The sequence below is a fragment of the Triticum aestivum genome, chromosome 3A (assembly GCF_018294505.1).
Source record: "Triticum aestivum cultivar Chinese Spring chromosome 3A, IWGSC CS RefSeq v2.1, whole genome shotgun sequence".
Taxonomy (NCBI): domain Eukaryota; kingdom Viridiplantae; phylum Streptophyta; class Magnoliopsida; order Poales; family Poaceae; genus Triticum; species Triticum aestivum.
In genome coordinates, this window is record NC_057800.1 from 671,305,038 (window position 1) to 671,316,536 (window position 11,499).

General features: G+C 42.9%; 1 protein-coding gene across 1 annotated transcript; it reads left to right on the top strand.

Moving 5' to 3' along the window:
- Positions 1–2,789: 2,789 nt before the first annotated feature.
- LOC123063105 (uncharacterized RNA methyltransferase pc1998) lies at positions 2,790–9,786 on the top strand. Its single transcript, XM_044486843.1, has 15 exons — positions 2,790–3,116; positions 3,208–3,322; positions 3,542–3,653; positions 3,781–3,825; positions 3,927–3,994; positions 4,232–4,286; positions 4,371–4,450; positions 4,586–4,669; positions 5,589–5,702; positions 6,434–6,552; positions 7,417–7,534; positions 7,616–7,746; positions 7,884–8,037; positions 8,539–8,618; positions 9,162–9,786. Exons 1-15 carry the CDS (start codon positions 2,857–2,859, stop codon positions 9,283–9,285), a joined length of 1,659 nt encoding a protein of 552 aa, XP_044342778.1. The 5' UTR covers positions 2,790–2,856; the 3' UTR covers positions 9,286–9,786.
- Positions 9,787–11,499: the final 1,713 nt, after the last annotated feature.

Genomic DNA, 11,499 nt, shown 5'->3' on the forward strand with positions numbered 1-11,499 from the left:
CCTGGTTCAGGGGCTACTGAGGGAGTCCTGGATTAGGGGGTGTCCGGATGGCCGGACTATACCTTCGGCCGGACTCCTGGACTATGAAGATACAAGATTGAAGACTTCGTCCCGTGTCCGGAAGGGACTTTCCTTGGCGTGGAAGGCAAGCTTGGCGATACGGATATGTAGATCTCCTACCATTGTAACCGACTCTGTGTAACCCTAGCCCTCTCCGGTGTCTATATAAACCGGAGAGTTTTAGTCCGTAGGACGAACAACAATCATACCATAGGCTAGCTTCTAGGGTTTAGCCTCTCTGATCTCGTGGTAGATCTACTCTTGTACTACCTATATCATCAATATTAATCAAGCAGGACGTAGGGTTTTACCTCCATCATGAGGGCCCGAACCTGGGTAAAACATCGTGTCCCCTGCCTCCTGTTACCATCCGACCTAGACGCACAGTTCGGGACCCCCTACCCAAGATCCGCCGGTTTTGACACCGACAACGGACATGACGGGGAGTCTCGAAATGGTTGAGACATGAAGATTGATATATTGGAAGGTTATGTTTGGACACCGAAAAGGTTTCGGATAGGTTCGGGCATTTTCCGGAGTACCGAGGGTTACCGGAACCCCCTGGGGGTTAATGGGCCTTCATGGGCTTCGGTGGAAGAGAGGAGGATGCGCCCAAGTGGAGGGGCGCGCCCCCCCCCAAGCCCAATCCGAATTGGGAGGGGGGCCGCCCCCCTTTCCTTCTCTCCCTCTTCCCTTCCCTTCCCCTCCTAGTTGGACTAGGAAAGGGGGGAACCTACTCCTAATAGGAGAAGGATCCCCCCCCTTGGGGCGCACCCCATGAGGCCGGTCGCCCCCCCCCCCACTCCTTTATATACGGGGGAGGGGGGCACCCTATAGACACACAAGTTGATTTCTTAGCCGTGTGCGGTGCCTCCCTTCACAGATTTTCACATCGGTCATATTGTCGTAGTGCTTAGGCAAAGCCCTGCGTCGGTAACTTCATCTTCACCGTCAACACGCTGTCGTGCTGACGAAACTCTCTCTCGGCCTCAGCTGGATCTAGAGTTCGAGGGACGTCACCAAGCTGAATGTGTGCAGATCGCGGAGGTGTCGTGCGTTCGGTACTTGATCGGTTGGATTGTGAAGACGTTCGACTACATCAACCCGTTACTCAACACTTCCGCTTTCGGTCTACGAGGGTACATAGATACACTCTCCCCTCTCGTTGCTATGCATCTCCTAGATAGATCTTACGTGATCGTAAGAATTTTTTTTTGAAATACTGCGTTCCCCAACAATTCCTTTGTATGTTCGAGCATCCATGGCATGAAAATGAATCTTTTTTCAACACTTTAGATTTGTACACATTGGTCGACGTTAACATATGGAATGAACATGATTCATACACCATTTTCGTGGCATACCCGAAGGGAAAGGTGGTGCTTGAGGATGGGTTGGTCCAAGAAAGAAGGTGAGCCAGAGCAATGTCGAAGTGGAGGTTCTATCCGAGTCATAAACTGAACATCGGTGTATGTTTTGAAGGCATGGAATTGCCTACGCGGTTCTTTTAATTGGTTGTATGTGCTTGCTTTCATGCAGAAGAAGCTGCTATCAATTGGGTGGGTTAACATGTGGCGGCAACATCACACTCAACAGTAGATAGTCGGGACTGATTTTGGAAGAGAAATGGACCGATGCCACTTTCTGATACAGATCACACATGAAAAAAATAGTGTGATAACCTGCACATGAGCTTTCTACATTGTTTGTAGTTTGATGGTTAGCCACGAATCGACTAATGAATTATCTCCTAAATGATTGAAACAATCATTAGAGTCGCAATAAACTCTCTCGTTTACGGCGACATAATTTATGAAGATAATATAGGCTTTGTTTATCAGAAAAACACCGATGTACATGGTTCCATGTGCATTCTGATGAACATTATTTTTTAAAAATAGCAAAGTATTTTAAACATTATTTTATAATCAACATAGTCGAGTGCTCCCCTGGCTTGTGAATTTTCGTGATGGCAACATCTGTGTGTTTTCGAGCAAAATAAAATAAAACCGGACCTTTCAACATGCTTCAAAGTTCAAACACATGGTCTTTTATAGCACTGATTTTGTCTTCTTTGTCTAGGACATTAGGACCATTTCTTCACGAAAATTCATATGTGAGGTACTACCATATTTTGTATGAAAAAATTACTATGCTATTTCCCCAATTTTGATATTCATTTAGGCGGTTGTGCATCGGGGAGCCAAAACACCGTGCCCTTCATATTCTCCTTTTTGAGTAAACTTTGCTACTCCTTCCATTTCAATGAATACGGCATGCACACATTTAAAAAGTGCACTCTGACCATAAATTAGATCAATCAAATGTGGGTTATATGTGACAAAACCGCTGAATTCAAATTCAAAAAAAGTTTAAATTGCATAATTTTAAGGCCACAAAAACATATACTCCCTCCATTTTCAAATTTTTGTCTTGCTAGAGATTTCAACAGGTAACTACATACGAAGCAAAATGAGCGAATCTTACTCTAAAATATGTCTACATACATCCATATGTTGTTGTCTATTTGAAATGTCTAGAAAGACAAATATTTGGGAACGGAGGGAGCACAGTACTATAGATCTGATTAAAATTGAATTCTGAAATGCATGCGTGCTATTCATTGGAACGAAGAGAGTAAAAAAAGAGTAGAACGGCTATATGTTTTTTTTTGAAAAAAAAAACTTGCCTCCGATAAAAGACACTACTGAAAAATCCAGTCCCATATCCAAGCGCATCGCCCGCCTCCTTATCCCTCCCTCCACACCCCTCTTCCCGCCTCCCCAACCGCCGGCGATGCCTCCCCCGGCGGGGCTGCTCCCCTGGCCTTCCCCGACCGCCCCGGCGCCGCGTATCACCACCACGACCCAGCCGCGACCCCCGCCTCGCGTTCGTCGTCCTCCTCCTCCCCCTCCCCCTCGCCGTGCCCCGCCGCCACCTCCGCGGCTCAAGCCGGTCGTCGCGCCAAAACCGGCCGCCTCCCTGCCCCCGCCGCCCGCCATTGTCTCCACCATGGACCCCGCCTCCACCTGCCTCAACTGCACTCACTTCGGCTCGTACGATACTCTCTCGCTCTCTTACCCGACGCGCTGGCGCTCGCTTCTGTGCGTGTGCGTGTGTGAGCTGACTCTTCTGCGTGGTTCGTAGGTGTTCCGGGTGCACTCACGAGTTCGACCTCGACAAGCCGCCGGTGCTGCAGGAGGTGGCGGATTTCTTCAGTGGCCACGGAATCGAAGACTTCACATTCAGCAGGGGCAGGCTGGTACGCGTAGCCCGAAATGTGTGGGATGACATGTCTATTTGGTTTCAACTAAATTAGTTTGCATAGGTTCTGGTCACCCGAGTAACCGAAAAGATTTTTAGGTTCAGAATTTCCCACTTCCCAGTAAATGTATAGTCACCTAAGCAATTGATGTGATTAGTTATTGGATTTGCTTTGCCGCTAAGTCTGAAACTCTGAATGTGGGAACCTTGTTTTTAGTCAGAATGGCGGTGCCGGGCGAAGCTAGCGGTACGTGGAACACCAGAGAAGCCGCTGATTGGCCTGTATCAAGAAGGGACACATACTGTTCAAGATATTCCCGATTGCAGAGGTTAGCTATGAAATCAGTTAACTGTAAGAGTTACACAGTATCCGGCTATCCACTTGTACTTCGTTCTGCTGCATGTTATTTTTATATTCAATCTATTACTCACCGTTTTATTTTCACATTTTTTCAGCCCATCACCCAAGCATTAACTATGCTATTAAGCTTCTGAAGCAAGGTGTGTTCCTGTCTGTTGTGCCTGCTCCATACAGATTAGGGAAACATAGTTTCTTCAAATCACGAAGTGAGGCATAATATGTTAGAACTCTGGTCTTGCAGGTATATCTGAGCTCAGTGTGCAGCCTTTTGATGAAGATGCTGGTACTGGTGAACTAAGATACGTGCAGGTAATTATTACTTTGCTTAATAGCATGTACATAATGTATGTATAACGACACGAAGGAAGTATTCAGTTTTCTTTTGCACCAAGAACATACACCTTATAGATTCTCTTTGTGAATGGGAAAGTTGAAATTTGTGATCTTCGGTCTTCCTTGCTGTAAATCCCAACACAGAATGACCTCATCAAGCATGTCATTATGCCTATAATCCTGATGCATTTGGTTTCTTTATCATACCCCTAGATGACCGTGACGACATATAACACGTCTATTCCCGTTGCGCAAAGATACGAGCAAGGTTAGCTTTATTCTCAATCTGTTCTAAGCTGTACTGTCGATTCTCCAAACCCAAAATAATTGAAATATGTTATTTTCTGCCTAGCGAGAGTTCAAGTTTCATTCGTTTGGAATTCAAGAGACGAGCGCTCCAAAAATTCAGAGAAGTTGAGTTTGTTGCAAGAAGTAAGTTTTCCAACTGAGGTTCAACACATATAGCTGCTTGTCAGCTTTCCTATTTCCTTTAGGTATTCTGCCAAGTCATTTACTTTGCTTTTGTGTACTTTTTATCCTCAATCTTGGTGATTGTACTCATGACAGTTCTTATGGACAAATGGTGGACCAAGAAGTAATTTGCATGTGATTCACTCTATATGGGCCAATTTCCAGACATCAACCAGCAATGTAAGATATGTGTGTGAATTTGGTGGATGTAATATACTCCCTCCATTCATCCGTCCGAAAATACTTGTCGAAGAAATGAATGTATCTAGATATATTTTAGTTCTAGATACATCCATTACTCCGACAAGTATTTCTAGACAAAGGGAGTACTATAATATGTTATAGCTTTTTTCTGATTCGGATGTATATAGACGCATTTTAGTGTGTTTGTTCACTCATTTCAGTCTGTATGTAGTCCATGTTGAAATATCCAAAACAACTTATATTTGTGAACGGAGGGAGTAGTTGATTTACTTTTGTTGTATAGTTAAGGCACGTACCGCTTTTGCCATTTTCAATATGGATAGTGGAATAGGTTAAGTTTTATGCGAAGTTAGGATAATAGTACTACAGTCTAGTCTTAGAACTTCTGCAAAGTGATGAATACTGGTGATAAGACTGAAGGTGGAATATGGAGTGCATAATTCGTATGGTTCCATTGTACCCAATTCCCATCTCTACAAATCCAAATATTAGTTGATTTATTTTTTTCTTAAACTGTTAACTAATATGTATCAAAGAAAAGATTGTGCACTATAGTGGTAAAAAACTTTCTAGGTCAAGCTGTTCGGGTCATGAGTGCCCCCGTTATAAGAAGCTTATGCATATATTAAACAAATTTGTATTAAATACTCTCCTCTGATAAGCCGTCAAAATTTTTACAAGCTGCAAGGACCAGGTGTACAGCATGAGGAAATCCTATAGGACAAAAATATCAAGGCTATGTTCAGATTTCCTTTTTGTTCTTACTCTAAAGTCTAAACTGATTGCTTACAAGTTATAAGACATTGATTACAAGTTAGCTCCCTTATATTTACCTGTTGGTTGACCAACTACATCTATGCGGCATTTTCCTATAATAATGTTGTTGCATCTGCAGATAATTTTTGGGCATAAATGGAGACATATCGGCGGGGAGGCAGATCTGTGGGAGCGTTTTGGGGGAGTTGATATTTGTCTTGACCCTTATAGCTTTGGGCAGGCCAATACTCTGGTATGTGTGATTATATCAGGATCAAATTTTGTACCAAAATGTTGTGAAGCTTGATCCAAAACAGGATAACTACTGTTATAATGAAGATGGCCAGACGGTGTGGCCGCAAGGGTTTGGGTAGACTCATGGTTGCGAAGAGAGAATAAATTGATTGTTCTTGCTTGCCTCCTTACAATTGGGGTACATCCCTTATGTGGACCTTCTAGGCCGGCTACTGTTCACTGAACAGTAATTCCAGCATGTGACAGCTGGGCACGTATCCCTAACTAAAATAACTTGACTCCCAAGAGGAGAACTCCTAACTGGATACATACTCTAGCATAGCTGGACTCCTAAATGGGTACAAACTCTAGCATGGCTGGACTCCTAAATGGATACAAAATCTATTCTTTTAAATGTATGAGAGGAAGCAAGAAAAATATATATTTCTATCCTATATGAAGTCCATCGGCCCTAGTATATAGTCCGTTTCCCCTTCCAATACCCTAATTCCCTTCAAGACATACCATCAACCATCTTCAGCACTGTGTTTGTCTTGATGTGAACCAAGGCTCACAACAAAGTAAAAAAATCTAGGCAGTTCTATTTATTAGGTGCTGTTGATTAACCATAGAGCCATTCCATACACCATATATTCTAGCTGCACATGGTTCGATTGTGTATCTTAACTTAACTTACGGTAAGTTTGTCATGCCAGCCTTTTCTTACACAGTGTTGTGTTTCCTCTGCAGTCTTTTAACTCGTTACTGCATAAGTTGATCAAATATGTACCACGGGGCTCAACAGTTGTTGATTTATACTCTGGTGCCGGTGTTATTGGGTTAGCCATCGCGGCTTCTAGGAAATGCAGGTGAGTACAAAAATGCATGTTTAACTATCCGTTGCTGCTTCTCGGAAATGTAGGCGAGTAAGTAAAATGGATGTTTAACTAGCAAATATTGTACCTTTTTATGTGCCAAGATTAGATATGAATATTGCCTGTCAGGTGCATGAGGGCAACATCATTTCCCAGACATTCCAGATGTTGTGGAGCATACTTAAATTCATTGATATACTAAACAATTTACGATCTGATACACTATCTTAATGCTTGTACAATCTAGAGATTCTAGAATACTTCACTAATGTTTTAGTTCAAAGAGTTAGTTTTTTATTCCCTATTTGGTATACTTGTTGATAGCTTTTGCTCGAATCAGTTAGCCTTGCTCTATGTGTTGCTTGTAGGCCACTTAGTCAAGTGTAGGAGACCGCTTGTCTTGCTTGTAGCACTAAGCCACAAGTAGTGATATCGAAACTAGTGTGGTATAGTGAATGCCATTCTGGAACTTAATATATTAGTTTAGTTCAGTTAAACTTTGCCAAACCCTGTGTAAGGTCTGGCCTGAAAATGCTAAATTTGAGCCTGGTCTGGCTCGGAAAAAGAGCGCCAATATAACTGTGTTCTGGCCCAAAGCCAAGCAAAGTCTGAGAAACCAAAGTATGTTGGTTTCCTCTAGATATATTAATTTACACTATTTGTTTGTAAAAACTTCTTGTGGGCCTGGTTCTAAAGCTAGCCGACTCAAGCTGAGATTTAGGACACCCAGTCTGCCCTGGGGCTTCTCTATTAAAATATTTATAAGAACTTTCAGTGTACCATTTATAGTGTCCCACTTCTCTTTCTTTTTTAGAAACTCTTATTGAAATATTTCAAGTGAGGTTCTTATACTTGCAGGTCTGTGAGATGTGTTGAGATCAATAAAATGTCGAAATTGTCTTTTGAGAAGTCAGCAAGCCGACTTCCACCAAACCTGGGTTGCACCATAACTTGGCACAATACTGATGCTTCAGCTGTATGCAATTGAACCTGTATTTCTGTAATGGTTACATTTCATATTATGATGATTAATTTGGAACCTACATCATGGTACCAGGAACCCATTCACTGGCTTGAAGGGTCAAGTGTTGCTATCGTGGATCCTCCCAGGAAAGGACTGCACCCTTCTGTTATCAATGCTCTACAGAGAGTTGCTTTGTCTGAGCGCAAGGCGTTCAAGGCCAAAAGGTAGATATAAGAAGTAATTCACAGTCCACATGCTTTCATGCTGTCAGTTATTTGACAAATATGTCGACAGTTTTCTTAAATTATGATATCCTTTTTCCATTGTGGTAGCTTTATCGGTAATGTTATTTTCTGAACAGTTCACTTACAAAGGTCAAAGATGAGAAGAGACCATGGATCCTGCGAGCAAGGGAACCAGCTGTTCATGTTGATAGTACAATCATGGAAGAAAGTAGTGGAATATGGCCAGAGACCCTCATATACATCAGCTGCGGATGGGACAGTTTTAAAAAGGTGACAGTTGCTAGCTTACGAGGAGTCCAAATCTTGTACCCTTCCTACCTCAGTTTTATGGTGCTTCAGTTCTCTTATATATAAGCATTTCATATGCTAGAGGGCACCCCCTGCACCCATGGGCATATGCACCCACTTTTGAAAAAATCCATTTTAAGCATGTTTTAAAATGTCAAAAAATTCAAAAGAAAATATCACGCATACATGTTCACAAATGTGTGTACGCGACACAAAGTTTTGCGGAAAAATGTTTTGTTGTTCTGTCTCCATAAAAAAGACAAATTTCAGTACTTTTAAATAGTGTAACACGACACATTTTTTTGTCTTTTTTTGCACAAGCCACAAAAAAGTTATTTTTGCGTGAAACTTTATGCACACACATAGAACATAGAGACGTAACCATGTAACACTTTTCAGATTTTTTTAGCATTTAGAAATGTGTTTTTCAAAGTGGGTTCATATGTACCCGGGTTCATCTATGCACTTTCCTTTCATATGCAGGACTGCAAAAGCTTGATATCCAACGAGGCCTGGCATTTGGAGAATGCACATGCTTTTAACTTCTTCCCTGGCACTGATAGGTACGGGTCTCAACCTCTTGACTGGAAGCTGTCCGTATGTTTTACTGCAACCTTTATGGGGTTCATTGGAAGATCCTTATGTACTGTTTTAAGCTCTAGTACTGCGCAAGCAAAAATCAAGTTGCTCTGACCAACCCTTGCAACCTGGCTTGGGTGATTATATAGATTTGAGACTTCTAGGCTAATTAAGTTTGAAGATAGTCAGGAGCAGTCTCATGAATATTTCAGTGGCACATGGCTTTTTTTCGCTGATCAAAATAATTAACTTGAAGATGCTTCTTGATATTCTTAATTAATGAACCTGTCTAAAGCTAAATCTGCCTGTGATGACCTGTTCAAATAACTTCGACCTCACTTTCTCCTTCTCCACCCATGCAACCCGTTATATTCTTGATTTTGCACATTAGTTGCAGGCAACAAGGCGTGATGCTAGTTTGCCTTTTCTATTATGATGATTCGGATGATTGCTCATGGTCCATGGGCCCTTTATTTTCTAGTTTCCTAATAAACAAGCTTTGTTGGCTGTATGCATTACTGATGCAGCATCGAAGTCCTGGCGATCTTCAGACGGGACTCTGGAATTGCTCAGAAGAAAACAAAAACGAAAACAAAAGCAAAAACGAAAACAAAAGCGAAAAAGAAGAAAACCAAGCCATCGAAAGTCTGACCAGACAGAAACGATTTGCTCATACGAAAAGGCTGGAAGTGGCACGGGCTGTGGTGCTAATCTGGCGTATGCTTGCATGTTTACCGCCGACCCAGAAAGTGATGGGTTGCCACGAGGGATTTCACACCGGTCAAACGAAACATCAACTCAAGGATCTCAATTTAGGGCAAGGTATTTGTAGAAACTCACATAGCTAGTGTCTCAATCAGGAACTTACATTCTGTGCTAGTACTGGCTTATTCCCTTGTTGTGTAAACCAGCAGTGAAACTGTGCAGTACAGGTTAGCTTAAGATGGGAACTCGAGCGCAAGGGGACTGATGTTAGCCTCTGTTTCACCAAATTTTGGCCGTGCATTTCAGTTCGCCGTTGTTGTTGGAAATATAGAGCGTAGACTATCTGCAGTGTTCTGTATCTAGGGAGGACAAAGAACCTCAACCTTTTGTCAAATGAAACATCATTGTATCTTTAGGTTGTATATACTTTTGTTTTCGATTACTCAATCAGCCTGTATCTACCACCGTTAGGATGTGGCCGGGGGAAAAATCAACGTGTATGTCCGGAGAATTTAGCAAAAGGCACCAAAGTTGTGTTGGAAATATGAGCAATTTATCAAATGATTTTATTAACGGAAATAGTAAATAAAGCATGACTAATATAGCAGAGATAAAGCAAGTCATGCAATCTGGCAGAGAGAAGGTAAATAGCATTTGCATATATGAACTTGAACTAAACACATCTAGAACAGACACTAGATGAAGAACCTAACATATGTAGGGCAGAAACTAGAACAAAGAACTGTGGCAAGACTTCTAACAGAAAGAGCAAGAACATCTACCGGACAGCAGCAGCAGAAGCACTGGACTTGGGGTCGACATCCTCTCCAGCCATGTCGTTGATGAGGTTGTCGACGTCGGGGAAGAAGTGGTCGTCGGAGTCCGTGATGAAGAAGTCAGTAGTCGCGTGGAGCGCTCCCGCGAACAGGCTGCAACGGGAGGTCATCGGCTCGGCTCATTCCCGCAACCCGCGGCGCGGCGCGACGAGGCGTGGCGTGGCGGGCGACAGAGGAGGAGCGCGCGTGGATGTCCCTCTTGTTCTCATGCTCATACAAATGGAGAAAGAACCTCCCTTATAAAGAGGTCCAACTCCCTCTAAACTAGCAATGTGGGACTAAACTTTAGTTCCATCTCTTGCTTTGCATGAATGGGCTACGCGGGCCTCTAGGATTTGTTAGGAATTTCTGAAACTGCTATTGGGCTAGGCCCAAAATAGACAAAATTCCAGCAATTCCCCACCAGATCCCAGAGGCACACAAAATTTGCCTTTGGTTCCAAAACACTGTTTTATATACCGGTACTGCAGTGGAGACTGTTGAGTTGAATTTCCACCTAGAACTCTATGCTACACTAGTAAGCAACTTGAACAGTGAACTGGGCCTTGAACTACAAGTTTTCTACCAATCCAGCTTCACATAAAGCCTTGACCGATACTAGGCTACCGTGGGTCTTCCCCGCGGGTGGAGCTTATGCGCCATACTCCGTGACCTTTCATGAGTTTACTAGAGAGAACCCTACTCTCATAGATTGCAACGTTTGACAATCAGACTCATATAGGTGTGTTCTTCAAAAGATGTTCTGCAGGACAACATCTCTGCTTAAATGAGCCTCTTAGAACACATTAAGATATACATCAACCTGCCATGGAGACTATGAGAGTATTGCATCTTCATGGAGTGGTATTGTTAATAGTAAGGATACTCTCCTCTCAGTTGATCAACAGCTTGTCTTCCACATCTAATTCACGGGATCTCCGATCACAAAGAATAGGTTACCACTGTGAACAACTCATATTGTGGGTCTCATACCCATCTCCCTCGACGCATTATCTATCACATTATGTTGGGGATATTACTACTGGACATAAACCGTCCAGGAGTGGCCGGGTTAACTCTATGAGGATTAGAAGCACAGGAAGACAAAGGATGGTGGCGTTTTATGAAGGCCCAAGGCCCAAAGGCGGGTTAAGGCCTGTAGATATAAACCGACTTATCATGTAACTTGTATTGTAAGATAGGAGGAATAGAGACCGAGTTGGACACGTTGATGATCCGGCCTCGGGACTCTGTAAACCGACGGACGTCGACCTATGTATATAAAGGGACGACCCGACCGCGGTTTAGGGACAACACACACAACAACTCGAGAGCCAGGCAAAGC